Below are 17,329 nucleotides of genomic sequence, written 5' to 3'. Positions count from 1 at the left end.
TAATTGGAAGCGAAATTGGAAATTGGAAAATTAGAAGGAAAGAGAAACGGATAGGGAATCGAAAGAAGGCGCAGGTTTTACCTTGGAGCCACCATCAATGAGAATCGGACGGGAAAAGAGCGTAAAAGAGGTCTCTTTTGGAAGAGAAGAGGAGAGGGGTGACCGCCCTGGAAAGGATGTTGGGGTAGTCATCGGGCAAGAAGGAGAGCCAGAGGAGATCGGAAAGAGCAGGGACCGGAGGGAGAGGAGACCGAGCAAAATCTGGAGGCATCGGCCGGAGAAGTGAAGGAGAGAATGGCGGAGACGCAGTCCTCCGGCAAGGTATCGATGTTGGAAGGAATGGGAGTAGTAGCAGACATGATATGGACGAGAGCTGAAAAAACGTCGCGGGGCTTACATATATAGCCAACTCTAATCTCCACTCGCCCATCCTCCTTTTGTCATTCTATTTTGGCCGTCAGATCATGTGGCCATGGGCGTCACATCATCAGTCATCGTTCACAATTTCAGTCCAATTGATATCATCACATGAGATCGCAAGGAAACCAATTCTCGGGCCTGAGGTAAATGATTTTGTTTAACTTGGAATAATGGCGTGAGAATTGAGATGACGACGGGATGTGGTTAGAATGAGGGCGAGAGAGTCGAGCAGATTATTTGAAAATTGAAATACGAGTTAAAGGCGGCATATCATGTTGTGTACTTCTCTCCGTTGGGCTTATTATTGTCATCATTGATTGCTAATGTCTTTTTTTTTTCTTTTTGAAAATATGAGATTGAGTCTAGTAGTGGGCTTGATTATTAATCAAGTGGCGAATCAATCTTCAAGTTTCACTTGAAGAATATGCTCAAAATGTAATGGCCCTGCTGTACCTTAAATAAGTTATTTTTTATTTTTTAATATAAAGTATATTTAATTAAATCTTATTTCAATAAAATAATTATTTAACTTTAAACTAATTCTATCTTTTATATTTATTCTTATTTAATAGAATCTTTTATCTTAAAAAATATAAAGTAATATATTCAATATGAACACTTTATAAAAAAAGTAATAATTACATTTTAAAAGATTAAAAATATTTTATATTTTTTTAATATTCAGTCCTCCAAAAATACTTTATATTTTTAATAAAAAAATATATGACTATTAAATTGTTGGATTGAGTAAAATTTGAGTTTAGTGGACAGTAACTCTTTCAAAAGTTTTTCTGTTCAGTGGTCATAACCTTTTTTTTTTATTATGGCCAATACCTGACAATATATTTCAAATGATAATTGACCTTTATGTTATAAAAAAAATATTTATCACAATATTGCACTTTTAATAATATTTATCTAAATACTATAAATTAACATTCAATTTGATTAATACTGAGTTTCAAAAATTTTTTTGTTAGAGATGTACTTTAACTTAAAAAAATCAAATATCCGTCACTTCTTCTCTTGTTTAGGTAAAATATAAACAATGCAATTCTTATTTCAACATCATTAACTCAGTTAAAAATTAAATAATAAATTAAATCTCTAAAAACTCAAATTATATCAAACCCTAAGTTTTCTATCATCAGTGAATTAAAAACTAAAGAGAGTATGTGATTAAAAAAATATTTAAAATATTTATATAGTCTAAAAAAGCTTGAGATCATACTTGGAATATCTTATTATAGAGCCCTATCTTTAAAATTTTGCTCGCCTTTTGTCTCAATTTCTCACCGTGCGCCGTGCTAGAGGAAGACAAAAGGAAAGAAAAGGAAGTGATGTGTGAGAAGAAAAAATAGGATTGAAAATAATAAGATAAGTTAGTGGGCTTTACGTTATGTATCTATTCTTTGTTTTCTCTTTGTTTTTGTTCAATCTTCTTCCTTCTTTTCTTTTCAATAATTAATACTCTCTCTGATTCTATTTATAAATTATTTTTTATCAATCTTATTAATACTAATGTAATAAAAGTATAAAGAATAAAAGTAAGTAAAGTTTTATATATAACTCTCGAGTAAAAATAAAAAAAACAAATAATATAATATTATTTTTTCTATATTTCTCTCTCTTACCTTTCAAAGGTAATTTGAGAATTTTAATTTGAAGCAAAACAATCTCATTAGTTAGTAGCTTATAAAGTGAATTAGATTACACTCATAGAAAGTGACTAATATAGAAGACTAGAAGAGTAATATATAACCCCCCCCCACACACATTATATAATCTTTGTAGTGCTCCATTAACATCTTAAAAATTAAACTCTACTAGTGTATTTTACTAAACATAATTTCTTTAATATTTTATATGATTATAAACTTTTTCATTTACATTCAAGGAGTAAAAATAGAGATGATACAATGACTCAGTCTCATTCATAATATTTCAATTCACATTTTAAGGATTTACAGTAATTTAGTATCAGTTATGACATAGCCTAAAATGTGATAACAATTTTATTATTTTGACCTATGATGACTTAGTATCACTCGCAGCATTTTGTTTGACAATTTTAGAGATTCACAGTGATTTAATTGGTTAATCCAAGCATCTAATGTTGTATTAGATATTAACATTTTAATTTTAATTGATTCTTTAATTTTTAACGGAGCTAATGATGTTAAAATAAGGATTGCATGGTTTAAATTTTGCTCAAATAATTGATTAGAACTTAATTGAGGAGAGAGAGGATGATATGAATATTTAATTTTTTTAAATTAAATAAAATGGGCTTGATAAATGTCTGACAAAAAAATTTTGATTGAAGATAGAGAAGATGGGATAAATATTTGATTTTTTTTAAAAAAATCAAATAAAAGTTCTGTGCATATTTCTAACAAGAAAAATTTTGAAACTTGGTGTTCATCAAACTAAATTTTAATTTATAGTACCTAGATAAATATTGTTAAAAGTGTAGTTTTGTGATAAATAGTTTTTTTAATATAAATGGAAAGTCAAATTGCCTCCAAATTCAAAACCAAAAAGAAAACAGAAAAAGAAAAAGAAAAGCGTGTGCAAGGCTGTGTTTGCCAAATAGCACGTGGCCATGGACATGTTGATCTTTACCAAGATTTCAATCCAATTGGCGTGATCACACCTGGTAATGTGCTCGAGTCACGGTTGGGAGAGGGCCTCTCCACTCACTTTATCTCCTTTTTTTTTTTTTATCCATCATAATCATTCATTAAATTTATGATTAAAATAAAATAAATTATCGCTATTTGAAAATGGAGGAACCCCACTTGGCACCGCCTATGTTTACCAAATGGCAGGCGGCCTCTCCCAGAGTTTCATACATTTTTCCAATTTAAAATTTGGATATTTCAAATTTCTCGTCTCATGTTCGCCGCAGAATTAAAAAAATTATACTGATACTGATGCTTTTACTGGAACTCAAAATCCGAATCAAGATTTCCTTTTTTTTAAAATGCATCGAGTATGATTTGACAAATTATCATATACAATTCCGTTTTGTAAAAAAAAAAAAACTATTACTTTTTATTTATTTTTTTATATAAATAAAATTATATATTTCAATAAACATTTATTTTATATTTTTTAAATTATCTCTCATAATTTATATTAATAAAAAATAATTAATGAATGTTTATGTTGATTAACATAAAGCATTTTAGTTCAATTCTTTTATTTTTTTTACATAATTATTATAGTTAATTAATTTTTTTAAATTGTGTGATATAATTTTTTTTATCTTATATACAGAAAGAGAGAAAGTAAAAGTTAAAAACAAGGGAAAATATCAATAGCAAGTAATTGGAGCTTTTGCAATTTTAAAAAAGGGATAAGATTGGCTTAATTATAGAAGTATTAACCCTCCATCAATAAGTATCTATTTAAATTTTAACAACAACTCTTTTAAAATTAACAACAATCCATTTAAGTTTTGACAAAAAGCTAATATAATAGACTTAGTTATATAAGTATTAGTCATTTATCAATAAGTATTCATTCACATTTTAACAATAACTATTTCATTATTAACAATAATACATTTAGATTTTAACAAGTAAAATGTGTAAAATTTTAAAACTCTGAATTTATAATTAATCATATTAAATTAATAAATAATATTAATAAAATAATAAGTACCGTTTTAAAATTAATAATGTACTGTTATGTTATAATATAGAAGTACTTTAAAACCTTGAATTGATATATATATATTATCATATATAATTAAATAAGTTTGGTGTCTTGATAGCCATCAATTTTTTTTTAATGGCCAAAGTTGTGAGATCAAACTTCCTCATTCACCTTTACCAATTCAATAAAAAAGTGTTACCAGCATCGAAACCCACCCCAATGACCGGCGCTGACGACACTGAGATGACTTTTTTAAGTATGTTTTAGAAATAATTTGATCATCATGCATGAAAAAATCAATGTCGGTCAGGGACAGATGAACTGCAATGAAATTTTAAAATTTATTAATTATTGATTGATATAAATATGGTCCAGTTATCCTTGATTGACATTTTCTTTAAAAACAAACAAAACATATCGAGTTAACTGGAGGCTGCAACGATGGCCGTGAAACCGAGCTTTGAATTCCCCGCGGAGTGCTTCTGTTCATTTTCTTTACCAGAGAGCAGCTTCATTCCACTTCTTCCTCTTACAAATGAAATCTTGGCGAATCCCACATCTGTTTCAGCAATATTAATCCGCAAGAAGGAGAGACCATGAGAGATCCCCCTCCCCAATTCCCGTGTCAAAAAGCGTGTGGGTTTATGAATTTGGAATCTTGATTTTTGAGCCTATTTTTCATGGAATTGGTTTTGCACACCAAACTCCGGCAAAGGGTTGCCGCTGTAGTACGCTATCTCGATGGGTACTGATGCCATATCTTCGGTTCTTCCATTTTCCCAATTCCCAATATTAATGTGGTTAGGATGCGCTTGCACTTCCTATCTAGCTTCATTTAGATTATGACCCCGAATTTCTTAAAATGCTTTAGATTCAAAAATAACAAATGCCTAAGCAGTGTTTTAAGGAAACTTCAACCTCCGTATATATTTTCTAGCTAAATTGCAGCATCATTTTCGCGTTCACCAAAAACGGAAATGACTAGTATTATGGCACTGGAACAGAGAGCTTTTGATAAACTGATAGCATTTAATAGAGATTATCTTAAAATAATTAGCTAGTTAAATTAGAGAATGACTATGATTGTAGGAATGTACTGTTATTCTTTTCAAGGGACACTAAATAACCTCTATAATAAAAAAAGGACTATTCAGTATTTTTCTATCAATTTTAATCAAACGTAATTTATTTTTATATTTATAAGTCTTACAATGTGTCAATTTCTTTAATTTTTTTGCTTTTGTTTTTAGTTTCAACTTGAGAAGAAGAAGTTTCAAAAAATTTTTATTTAATAACATTCATGATAATAATGTCAATAAAATAGACAAAAATAATGGAGGCCACCAGATGTTCCGTTTTTTAAAGTTAATAATTTATTTAACATCATTTTATAACATAAGTTACCCAATGCTGTGAAAAATAATTGAGGGCCAAATTTGTACATTTATTTTAAATTAAATTGCAGTCATTTAGAATTTTTTTATCTATTTCTCATAAGATTTACATTTTAACAACTGTAGATCATTGTTGAATCGTGACTTCCACGATAACTACGACGAGTTGCATATACAAAAGCTTGGGTACATTAATATAAAACTCATCATTAAGGACCCTGAATGACCCACCAATTAGAGCGTATTGCTGGATCATGTGCAGTGACAATCGAACTTTAAGCGATGCTTCCCCGGTGCACAATATGTGTAATTTTAAGAAAAAATGTTAGCTTAATTTGTACTATGGAGTAAGTTTTTTTTTTTTTTTTTGAGTAAGCGGGAATTTCATTAACTCAAAGAGAATCTGTACAAAGCCGCCATAAAAGCATGAGAGAAATTAACACATTACACCAAAGTTGTGAGATTGGAAAGGGATCTAATTAAGGAATGATTAACAGTAATTATTTTTTTTTGAATTAACAGTAATTCTAATATGGGATAGGACAACATCAACCAAAAAATTTTCCTAAGTGAAGCTGAGATGGTATATGGAGTAAGTTATTACCTTTATTTCAAAAGATACTTTTAAATAAGATTTTATATTTTAAAATATAAAATAGTGGGGTGTTAAGTATTCTAATTTTTTTATAAATTTATTGAATTTTTTATTCTTTTAAAATAAGATTTATATTATATATTTTTTAAAATTGTATTCTTAAGTCTTAACCTTTTTACACGGCCAAAAGAGATGCACACGTCCACACATATAACTCGCGTCATTATGTCAATGCTAACCTCACCATAAAAAAAAAGTAATATTGCCACTAAAATAACTAGGATTAGAGCAAAGTTATATTACTGTTGATTCTCATTATTTACTCCATTAAAAAATATAAGGTATTTTTAACTGAACTCATTTCTTAAGAAAGTAATTATTTATTTTTAAATTAACTCTATATTTTTATATTTATCTTCATTAAATATTCTAATATAAATATAAAGTCATTATCAACAGGGATACTTAAAAAAAAGATAATAATTATATTTTAAAAACTTAATTAAAAATAACTTATATTTTTAAATATTTAATTTTTAAAAAAATTTATTATATTTTTTAGTGGAGAGAGTATTCCTCAACGCAGGGTCATCCAAGCATTCATTTAATTGTCAATACTATTTTATACAGGCATACGCAAACACTACCTTCGAAGTTGCAAATTTGCAATCATGCTAATCTTATAAATAACCAGATGCTTTCACCAAAAAATAAAAAAATAAGAATAACCAGATGCTGCGTGCGTGAGGACCACGAATAAATGAATCCTCCTGTTTCTGAATTGGTGAATTTCTATTTTTCCATGTATATCTGTGGGACAGGATGGGACTTGAAACAGAGCAACGAGTCCCATCTGTCTGAATAGTGTGAGAAGTCATATGAAGATAAGTTCCAGTCACGCGACGCGTTGAAATTTTTGATTCCATGTCAAAATTTTTAAATAGTCTGTGTTGTCATTTATTTATCTACAAATCATTTTTCTAATATTCCTGCACCTAAAATCATTACAATCAAATAATTGTAACATTTTATTTTTAATATATAATATAACAAATTCATTTAACATATTCTGTAAATTGGTTTTTCTTTTTAAAGTAACATGGTTGATACTAAATAAGATTTAAATAATTTTAATTTTTAGAAAACTTCTTTTATTAATAATAATAATTATTATTGAAATTGTCAATAATATTTTATACAGGCATAAGCAAACACTGCATTCTTAAAAAAAATGAAATGAACATCAATGTTTAAGAGGAAAAATAACAAAAGGCCTAAAACATTTTCTGAGACCGAAGAATAGATTTAATAGCCTAACAATACAGTTACACTAGCAGGTTTCAGTGCACATCACATTAATGTAATGAAGTTACGATTGACGATCACCAAGGCACCAATATGTTACGGGAGAATGACAGAAATCTCAAGGAAATTAATTAATTTAAATTAAATTTTAAGAATTTAAAAGTTTGACTTTTAATTTTATAATTTTATTAGGATAAATTTACAATTTATGTTTTAAATTTTAACAAAAAAAATTTATTTATTCTTCAACTATAATAGAATAAAAATTTTAAATTAATTAATCTTTTTGAAATGTATGGGTCATTCTTCCATATGTTATCGCTCGACCCAGGACAAGAAAATTCAAAATAGGATGAAAGTAAAACCCATACAAATACTATACAGGATACACCGTTTGGCTTATTCTATCTGTCGTTTGGTCTCGTGGACATTGTCTTGGTCAAGCATGCTTTGGTCTGAGCTGAATGCCTTCCACGACAAGCCCTGCTTTCAGTTGATATCCCACTTCCCTGAGGCTCATCTTCACCTCTTGGTCTTCTTCCCCGCTGTAGAACTCCCCTAACTCAATCTCCGTCCACCCATCTGGTCTTCTCGACGGGTATTTTCGATCTTCCTTCGTCACCGCCGACGACCGCTCCAACATCTCTCTCCGGTTCCCATAAAACAGAGCCTCCGTCTTCTGCTTCCTCTCGTCCTTCTCGCACAGATATGCCTCCCCCTTCTTCACCACGCCTCCCACTTCAACGAACACTTCCGAAGCTGCACTGTCCAACCCGTACGCTCCTTGAAACACCTTCACTATCAGATAAGCTCCGTACCAAGTGTTGGGTGTCAGAATCCCTGTTCTGATTTTGCATTTAATTTCCAACGAGCTCAATGTTCTGAGACGAGCCACCACCGAGAACCTGCAACATCATCTTTTACTCTTTCAGACTTACTAGTTCAACGCTGCAGCTGACGGTGTGTGTATGTGTGTGTGAGAAAAAGAATTTTACGAGCGAGACCTTGATTCAGGCATCAGTATCCAGCTCCATGCCATGGGGTCGTTGCCCCGTGTGAGAGATAACTCCGTGGCAGAAAGGATGTAAGATTTCTTAGCAGAAGACTTGTCTAACTGGAAGCACTTCAACACAAAATTAAAAAATTAATAGAAAAGAAAGAGAGAAGGAGGGAGTTGAGGGAAAGAAGCAGAGGGAGTAACCTTGGAGCCACCATCAATGAGAATCGGATGTGAGAGAGCGTGAAAGAGGTCTCTTTTGGAAGAGAAGAGGAGAGGGGCGAGTGCCCTGGAGACGATGTGGTTGTAGTCGTCGGGCAAGAAGGAGAGCCAGAGGAGATCGGAGAGAGCAGGGGACCGGAGGGAGGAGGAGACCAAGCAAAATCTGGAGGCGTCGGCCGGCGAAGTGAAGGAGAGAATGGAAGAGACGCAGTCCTCCGGCAAGGTATCGATGTTAGACATGAGAGGCAGCGGTGGTGATATACGTGAAAGAAAGGTAAGGAGGGAACTTAGATTGCTATCTTGGACAGGGAAATGGGGAAAGGATCCTCGATGACCATATTTATAGCAGCTCCCCAGGCGGCAGTCTCCCCTGTCCCGCCCTCTTTATTTCGTCATTATATTTTCGGCCTTCACACTAGCTTGGGTCCAATTGCGTCGCCATCATCCTTCCCCAACGCTTTGCGGTGGGTTCACATATAGCAGTAAAATGCATGTTTTTCAGGCTGCATCCTCTATATACTAATATACGTTTATAATGTGAAATACATTTTTCTTAATAAGTAAAAAAGTTTGCACGGTGTACAATACGACATGTAAACAAAAATTAAAATTTAACACAGGAATCACATTCCTTCAATAAATTTAAATCAATCTGTGCATCGAGTTTAAGAGAGTCTCGCACTTTTGTTTCCAGAAATTAATTTAATAATGGTTTGTTTTTTTAAAAAAAATTGTTGCGAAACCATTGCGATTTTAAATTTAGGCGGGTATAATTAAGCATTTGAATTTTACAAATTACTTCCAGTGACTCGTAACTAAGATCTATTCTGGTCCATTGAAAGGAGGCGAGTGAAATTGTAAGAAATCACAAGGTGCCTTGTGTAACCCCCGAGGTGTCCGTTTATTCTCTCTGTCCGAGCTTCCAAAGATATCCCGATCATAGGTGTCTTACTTACTATCAGATACCGACAGTTGTCTAAAAGCATGAGAACAAGATAATAAAGCCGAACATAATAATTATTAAATTTTTTTAAAAGAATAAAATAAAATATTTATTTTATAATAAAATACTTTGATATTTAACAAATTTCTTAATATTTAATAAAGATAAGATGATAAACATAATAACTATTAAAGTTTTTTACAAATAAAATCAAAACAAATATTATCTTTTTACCATATATATATGATTAAAGAAATTATTTTTTTATAATTTTAAATTATTTTTATACTTTAATCATTTAAAATTTTAATAATTTCAAATATCCTCTGCTATTATAGTTTTCATTATCCATACATTAAAAAAGCTAATACTAGATAAGCATTGAAACACATTTTTCCTTAAAAGGTGACAAAAAAAAGAGGAAGAATACTATTATTGTTATTATGATTATTAATGGAGGCCAGGTCGGCTTATTATTTTTATTACTATTATTACTGTTTATTAATTAATGCTGGTCGAGCTGTAAATCAGGGTTAAAAATATTGGTCGGTTTATCCAAGTTTTTTTTTTTTTTTTTTTAGTTAGCCAAAATGTTTCCCCAAATTCAAGCGCGTGAGTGTACTTGTTCAGGTAGATGTCAATTCCTAGGGTCATGGCCACATCGCCCCTGGCCTCGCATACGTTTTAACAAATGGCACGTGGGCCGTCTGCGTCTGCTGCAGATCCCAGATTGTCAGTCATTTTGTCTATTTGATTTTTCATTTGACACTGTTCCGTTTTTTGGGTAAACGACGCTGTTCCTTTTTATTTACTCTTAGGACGCGGATTCAGTCATTATTTAATTAAATTGTCAGCAATGTTATGCTCGAGTTACATGGTCATCGCAAATATTCAGGCCGACGAGTTCTTTGTTGACCCCATTTTTTCCTCGTTTTTTTTAGACCTTGTACGAACCAGTGGGAGTGTTTCAAGAGGTTCAATGTATGTCAAATTTGAAAAGACTCCGCGTGCTTGACCTTCCATGAACCCTGAATCCAGTGGTTCTCGGAGGTTACCTCCGAACCCAACCATGATGGTCGTAATAAGAAAAAGAAAAAGGATTCCGTCCAGAAGCCTACCTCAAACCGGTCTTCTCCGAGAACAAGAAGATGTCGTTCTCGTTCAGTACAGAGGATTCACCCTGAGACTCTTTCTGCTCCTGTCAGTCCTATGGAACAGGACAAACCAATGTCCCCAGTAGAAGAAGACGCTCCGATGAATAGTCAGGTTTCAACTAGTCCTATGGACCAGGATAAAAAGCTTGCCGACCAACTATCGCCGACCCCAGCGCGTCAAGCTATCTCGTACCGAGACTCTTTGCTAGGCTATAATGGCATCGCCAATGACCCTTATTTCATTGAAGATGAAGAGCCGATGGACTCCGAAGAAGACGTCTTAGAAAGCTTTGACGAAGCTCCGGATGAAGTTGTGGAAGAATGGCTTAAAAAAAACCCAGAAGTTCCTGTAACTGACGATGAATGGGCAGAGTTCTGCCTGCCTTGGAAGGGTTCATTAGTTGTCACCTTACTGGGGTATAAGCTGGGTTATGGGTCCATGAAATCCAGACTATCAAAGCTTTGGGGAATGTCTAATATTCATATAGTTGATCTCTGAAATAACTATTGTATCGTCAAAAAACTTAGTACTGACGACTTCAAGCATATCCTTCATGGTGGACCCTTGGTTATTGCCGGGCACTGCTTGGCTGTCTAACGATGGACGCCGAGTTTTAATCCCTTAAGCAATCAACTAACCAAGCTAGCTATCTGGGCCAGAGTCACAAACCCCATGTCCGTACTATAACAAGCGTTATCTCTGGCGTTTGGGTAACCGTATTCTCAGATCACTTAAGGTCGATGTGAAGACTCTTTCTGAAATCAAGGAAGATGTTCACGATGTGGAGTGAGGACGTTTTGTACGTATTAGCATAGAAATAGATCTCCGCAAGAAACTAGTTCCTAAGTTTGTTACGAGGAAGCATTTATTCCAAGTGGAATATGAAAGCCTTGATTTAATCTGCTTTAACCGTGGTTGTTACAGCCTAATCGATTAAGCTGTCCCTGCTTAGAACTTCAGAAAGCACTTCTCCTACTCTGCAAGGGGATTCAAATCCAGAAGGCAACTGTCGCTGTTACTCCGGTAAGGTCAACCTTAACGTCACATCAAATAGACGATGATCCGTACAATGCCTGGATGCTTGTGCCTCAAAGCGGCAAGCCTCATCCTACTCCACGATATGGGGGGTGGTCCCCTAGTCCATAAAGAGGATCAACTGCAAAAAATTCCTTTAGCATCAACTCAAGACACACGATTTGATGCTATTGTGCCTATGTGAAAAGATTTGGCAGACGAGGGGGGAAATGACGGCCATGCATTTGCAGAAGCAACCCCCAAAATTTTTACTCAGTCAACAGGTTTTGAGACTAACTCTACCAAGCTAGTTAAAAGTGGAGCAGAACCCACTCATAAGAAAAAGTAAAGAGGCAGATTGCAAACAGGGCAAAGAGAATAATAAGCCAAGTGCTTAAAAGAACCCATTCAGCCTTCCCTAAAATGACACTACTATAGGCCACCCTATTTCTGGCCCAAGAGACCACTACAAAACACAACCCAAGGCCTTTGATTCTAAAAGAAGGCCTATTCCACATACTCATCACGTGTCCCATGGCTCAATAAATGTTGTAGATTCCAAACCCAAAGGTAAACAAATCTGCTTTTACTAAAAAAAACCCTCCACTCGTTCTACACCTACACCCCCTCCTCTGATTCATCTTTAACCCTTCACCCTGATATCTTATTTACCCAGATCGAAAATGATGTTCCAACTAAGACTAAACCCCTTGATCGTAATCCACTCTTACCTCCGGCGGTGGTTGAAGATCCACATACAAATGTTAAAGATATGAAAGAAGATAATAGCCTCTCAGATGATAACATGGATACGGCTGACGTGGCAGTTGGCAATTGTGCCTAAATCCCCTATTAATTGTTTATGGATAAACTATCTTGGAATTGTGGAGGAGCTAGAAGTCGGCCCTTTCCCCTTCGATTTCGTGACTTACGTTCTTCTGCTCAAGTATCGATTATGATCCTCGTTGAACCTCGCATTGAGAATTTTTTTTTAATAACATAAGTAATTAGGGGCATCATTACTAAAATTTTCCAATCAAGACAGCCCATGAAATGATGACAAGCATGTAAAGAATATGTAATTTTAAATGTCACTAACAAATTTATTAAAGGATATAAATTAGTTAAAAGCGTATTAAAACATTGAATATTTTAAAGCAAATTTATCTTTTGAATAGTAGGCAAACTTTGAGCATGCCATAAATGACAAATCTAATGAATTTTCTGATACTTCCATCACTGAAATTTAAATCAAATTAAATTATATTAAAGAATGGTAAATTTAAGTCTATAAAAAGACTGATAAATCTAATAACACTAAATTCAATTTTATTTTTAATCGATGTATCATGAAACAACAATCTACTATCACTTCACAATAATCATTGTAATATTTTTTGTCACACCATGAGTCTCTTCTTCTTTTTTTTTTTGGTTGCCCCTGAAAGTACTGTTTTATTAAAGACAAATTCATTCAAGACACATCAAGTATTAAAACCTCATTCAATAAATTTGAATATTGCTCCATTATGTTACAAGGAACAGTCCCTTTCATTATGCTCAATCCCAGGTGGCACGGTACTACAGGCTTCTTCTTCATTATGCAAAATGGGCCATATTTACCAGGCCAGCCCAAATAGTGCAAACTCCATATGTCAAGACGATGGTCATTGCTGGACGTGGGGCTTCAGTGCCCTATTTCTCTTTCCCTCTATGAGAATTGAACCGTTTCCGCTCCCACGTCACAGGCCTTACCTATCTCCCCGTGGCATTTTTCTGATTGTTCATCCTCGCTTCTCTTCTTTCAGCCATCCATGGCGATTACTCTCAACCTTAGACCTACAGCCATAATCTTTCCCTCCTCAAATCCTCCTTCAGTGTCTTCTGCTTCTTCAGTCTCCTTGAAAAACCCCTCCAAGTCGGCCTTCCTTAGTCCCATCCCTTCAGCAATTTTCCATCACCTGAAACCTCCTCCCACCCTCACCCGGAGGCTTCTCCTTCCTTCAGTCTCCGGCATCTGGGACGCTTTAACCGGAGGCTCCAACAATGCCCGTGAAGCTGTGCTTTCAATTCGACGTGGAATGCTTCTCTTTAGGCAGGTACTCTTCATTTTCTTTTATCAAAGAGCAGCTTCCTTCCCATTCTTCCCCTGCTAGGATTTTGGCCAATCCAGTGTCTGTCACTCTTCTGGTGCTTTTACCTGTGAAGGGTGATGTCTCGGGGTCTTTAGCGGAATTCGACAAGGCAATTGCGTTGGACCCTCGTCAAAAGGCATGTAGGTTTATAAATTTTGGAAACGCTTGTGTGAATTTGGAATATTGATATTTGTGCCAATTTACATGGAATTGGTTATGGATATCTTGGTTGGTACCAGATCTTTGGCAAAGGGGACTATCACTATACTATCTCGACAGGTGCTAATGCGATATCTTTGGCTTTTTGACTTTCCTAAATCCTAATACTAGCCTTCAGTATGTATATGCATATCTCATTTCCTTTTTAGGAGAAATATTTGATTCTCAATGTCGTTCTATGAAATATAAAACTACTCCCTGCCCGGTCGAATTAAGACTTTGTGTTCCTCATACGATAGATTTGAAGAAGGAGCGGAGCAATTTCGGTTAGATGTTGCACAAAATCCAAATGATACAGAGGAGTCCATATGGTGCTTTCTGTGCGAAGCTCAACTGTATGGAGTGGATGAAGCAAGGAAGCGATTTCTTGAGGCAAGTCATAAGTCCATTACTAGGAATTTGACATGAAAGTGACTATATAGATGTTCAAGATATTACCTACTAATTAATTGAATCCAGGTTGGCAGCGACCGGCGGCCTGTTATGAGGGCAGCATATAATATGTTTAAAGATGGTGGGGATCCCGAGAAGGTGTGCTTTGCTTTGATGCTTTTTGACTCACGATGGAATACATACATGTAATCTACAAGAAAGTTGAACTTCATATAACCCCGCGATCTTTGTTAATTTTTTACAAGATTTCAGTCCTTTAAATGGTAGAGCTAGGTTTTTTTCAAACAGCACTGCAATTAGTCTGACCTGATAAAAAGCCGAATTTGAATTATTGTCTATACTTGAACAAGGGTTGCCGTTGAGCTTCTGTCTTGAAAGATTACTTCGTATACAACAAGGGTTGGCCCCGCGGGGGGGGGGGGGGCACTCTCTGGTTCGCGGTTTTGCATGGTTATTTTGAATTCATTCGGAAATTGTTTCGTCTTAGACTTAGAGTAAGGATACTTTATTTACAATTTGTTCCTCTGTACTATTATTCACAGCTCATCTTGACTTGTAGTAGGTCAGTGTGCAATTCATATAAATGTTCAGTTCCCTGTGCGGAAGGCTGAGAAATATATATATATGTATGTATGTATGTATGTATGTGTATGTGTATGTGTATAGATATAAGTTAACGCGATTATGTTGTATAGATGCCTATTTGAAATTCTAGAACAATGTCTGACACAAGCAATTGATATTTTTGACTAGGTTGTGGCTGCATTTTCCCAAGGCCGAGAAAATGAGTCTTTTTATGCTTCACTATATGCTGGGCTTTATTACGAATCTCAGGTATTCCGGCAACTCCTTAAATTTCCCTGTATTTTTTTTCCCCACCATACTGATATGCCTCTGAACTATGACCTAATAAAAACTAACAAAGAAAGAAAAGAAGCATGGCCCTCTTCACGGACTGTTGCTGCTTTTAGAGGGCATGCCTGATGGAGATCATGGTGCCAAGTTGCCGTCATGTACATCTATGACTCTTAAGTCAATATAGAGATATTTCTCTATGACTTGGTGCTGATTTTATGGTTTATGCCAAGATAGATAATTGGTTTTATTATTGGGTTCTTTCTTTCTTTCTTTTTATCATAACTCAAGAAAGCTATGCTGTTTCAGTAGTACTCATCCTATTCTTACTTTGACATTTTCAGAGGCTTTATTCGAATCTTTCTTTCTGTTCTATTTTCATGTGTCTTTTATTATACAGATGTTTGAATAAAGAAGCCATTGCACAAGGATTTGATAAATTTTCCTCTTTTTTGCAAGTGTCTCAATTTGCAATCCTTGATTTACTGTCACATGTGAGATTTATATTATGATATACTGATAGATATCATTATTGATGTTGCGACTTTACGTCATCTCTCAATCTTCGTGTTGTCTTTTCCTTTGTTGACAAGGTGTTTTTAACACCGACTCGACCGTGTCAATTAGAACATTATTCCCTCGCCTGAATGACAATTTTGAAAAACAGCATCTTCTCTGAATGAGACGAGGGCTTTTAGATGTACATTGTTCGAATCACTGCGTAACCATTTGTAGAAGGTGCTTGTTTTCTTGAATGGCAGCGGATCGCTTAAAAGTTTTGGGCTTGAATTCCTGCCGCTGCGGTTGTTTCCTTTTATGGAGCCCGTTCATAGAGTACTCATTTCTACCCCAATAAACTAATTTATCAGACTCCTGGCCCGAAGGAAAAAAAAAAAAACACAAATTGATCAAATTGAGATCTTTATATGTAGTCTATGCTATTCATAATTCATAAACCATAAACAATGTGGCTTATCTTCAACTTATTAGTTTTACATTCTAGTTTTACATAAATCATAAGCCTACATTCTAGTTTTACATAATTGTTTGTTAGTATGGCCCCTTTTTTTGGTGTGGGAATGCTCTTGCTTATCACTTTTATTTTAATTTCTGATTCAGACGACATGTGAATTTTGGAATGAATTGATTATTTCTAATTGAAAAAATTGATCATTTGATTCTCATAATTTTAATTTGGTTGTAACTCAGTTATTGAATTTTGATTCAATGATAATTTAATATCTGAATTTTGATTTGTTGCAATTCAGTTTATATAGTTTTAATCATTTAAAATATTGGTTATTATATCTTAAAAATAAAATTTTAAAAATTGACATTATGTTGACATTTAGGGATTAATTTTAACTAAAACTTTTAATTTGATGAATATCATAAAGATTTAATTTTTTTCTAATCTTATATTTTAAAATATAGGGATTAATTTTTGAATGGTTAAAATCATAGTGATTGAGTTATATTAAGTTAAAATTTTAAAATTGAGTTATAAGGATGAAATTATAACGAGTTAAAATTTAAAAATTGAGTTATAATTGAATTAAAATTATATAAATTAATTGATTAATTTTTTTTAATTTGTAGAAAAATGAGGAGGGCGCTAAGCATCACATAGTTGCTGCTTGCCAGTCACCCTATGGACAAAGGTTTGGTTTTGAACACTATGCATTCTGCACATTTGTTAGGTGCGTAAAGACTGCAACACATAAACATGACGTTTCCATGCTTCCCTGCAGATCTGATGACTATATGGCTTCTCTCGCCAAGGTTCACTATCTTTGTCGAAATTGGGTCTCCCAATAAAAAGTATTTCTCAAGAATGTGCCTGCGAGGCACAGTGAAGTACACTGGCATATTGGATAATAGGCTTGAAGGCGGGGCCTAGATTTTTTTTTTGGGGGGGGGGGGGGGGAAGAAGCAGAGTGCAGAGGATCAATAATATTTGTTAACATGTAATTTGCTGACATTTGTCTGAATTAGAAGGGACTAGTGTACCAAAATCTA

The 17,329-nt window shown here is 34.0% G+C and overlaps 2 protein-coding genes and 1 pseudogene across 8 annotated transcripts; 1 reads left to right on the top strand and 2 right to left on the bottom strand.

The window, feature by feature from the left end:
- Positions 1–359, bottom strand: part of LOC129302877 (F-box protein PP2-B15-like) — a 2,685-nt pseudogene extending 2,326 nt beyond the window's left edge.
- A 7,268-nt stretch (positions 360–7,627) lies between these two features.
- On the bottom strand, positions 7,628–8,930 carry LOC129293289 (F-box protein PP2-B15-like). Of its 2 annotated transcripts, none has more exons than XM_054931178.1 (3): positions 8,579–8,930; positions 8,382–8,491; positions 7,628–8,282 (listed from the first exon to the last, which is right to left on the bottom strand). In XM_054931178.1, exons 1-3 carry the CDS (start codon positions 8,834–8,836, stop codon positions 7,817–7,819), a joined length of 834 nt encoding a protein of 277 aa, XP_054787153.1. In that variant the 5' UTR covers positions 8,837–8,930; the 3' UTR covers positions 7,628–7,816. The 2 variants fall into 2 exon arrangements, with proteins under 2 accessions (XP_054787153.1, XP_054787145.1); XM_054931170.1 differs by having other exon boundaries at positions 8,382–8,500; positions 8,579–8,929.
- A 4,483-nt stretch (positions 8,931–13,413) lies between these two features.
- Positions 13,414–17,237, top strand: LOC129320669 (uncharacterized). Of its 6 annotated transcripts, XM_054966223.1 has the most exons (9): positions 13,417–13,807; positions 13,917–13,983; positions 14,083–14,122; positions 14,302–14,434; positions 14,522–14,593; positions 15,209–15,289; positions 16,046–16,144; positions 16,910–16,971; positions 17,062–17,236. In XM_054966223.1, exons 1-9 carry the CDS (start codon positions 13,523–13,525, stop codon positions 17,126–17,128), a joined length of 906 nt encoding a protein of 301 aa, XP_054822198.1. In that variant the 5' UTR covers positions 13,417–13,522; the 3' UTR covers positions 17,129–17,236. The 6 variants fall into 6 exon arrangements, with proteins under 6 accessions (XP_054822234.1, XP_054822220.1, XP_054822229.1 ...); XM_054966254.1 differs by lacking the exon at positions 16,046–16,144 and having other exon boundaries at positions 13,416–13,807; positions 14,522–14,640; positions 17,062–17,204; XM_054966229.1 differs by lacking the exon at positions 16,046–16,144 and having other exon boundaries at positions 13,422–13,807; positions 17,062–17,232.
- Positions 17,238–17,329: the final 92 nt, after the last annotated feature.

The sequence above is a fragment of the Prosopis cineraria genome, unplaced genomic scaffold (assembly GCF_029017545.1).
Source record: "Prosopis cineraria cultivar Desert tree isolate PC_DT_omini unplaced genomic scaffold, ASM2901754v1 PC1, whole genome shotgun sequence".
In the NCBI taxonomy this organism is placed as follows: domain Eukaryota; kingdom Viridiplantae; phylum Streptophyta; class Magnoliopsida; order Fabales; family Fabaceae; genus Prosopis; species Prosopis cineraria.
The sequence above is the reverse complement of the archived record's forward strand: the minus strand, read 5'-3'. Positions and strand labels throughout refer to the sequence as shown.

Coding starts and splice junctions, on each gene's coding strand:
- LOC129293289 (XM_054931170.1), bottom strand. CDS start 8,836: ATGTCTAACATCGATACCTTGCCGGAGGACTGCGTCTCTTCCATTCTC. Junction 8,501..8,578: donor TCATTGATGGTGGCTCCAAG/GTTACTCCCTCT, acceptor TTTGTGTTGAAG/TGCTTCCAGTTAGACAAGTC. Junction 8,283..8,381: donor ATACTGATGCCTGAATCAAG/GTCTCGCTCGTA, acceptor ATGATGTTGCAG/GTTCTCGGTGGTGGCTCGTC.
- LOC129320669 (XM_054966223.1), top strand. CDS start 13,523: ATGGCGATTACTCTCAACCTTAGACCTACAGCCATAATCTTTCCCTCC. Junction 14,594..15,208: donor ATGGTGGGGATCCCGAGAAG/GTGTGCTTTGCT, acceptor ATTTTTGACTAG/GTTGTGGCTGCATTTTCCCA. Junction 15,290..16,045: donor GGCTTTATTACGAATCTCAG/GTATTCCGGCAA, acceptor AACCATTTGTAG/AAGGTGCTTGTTTTCTTGAA.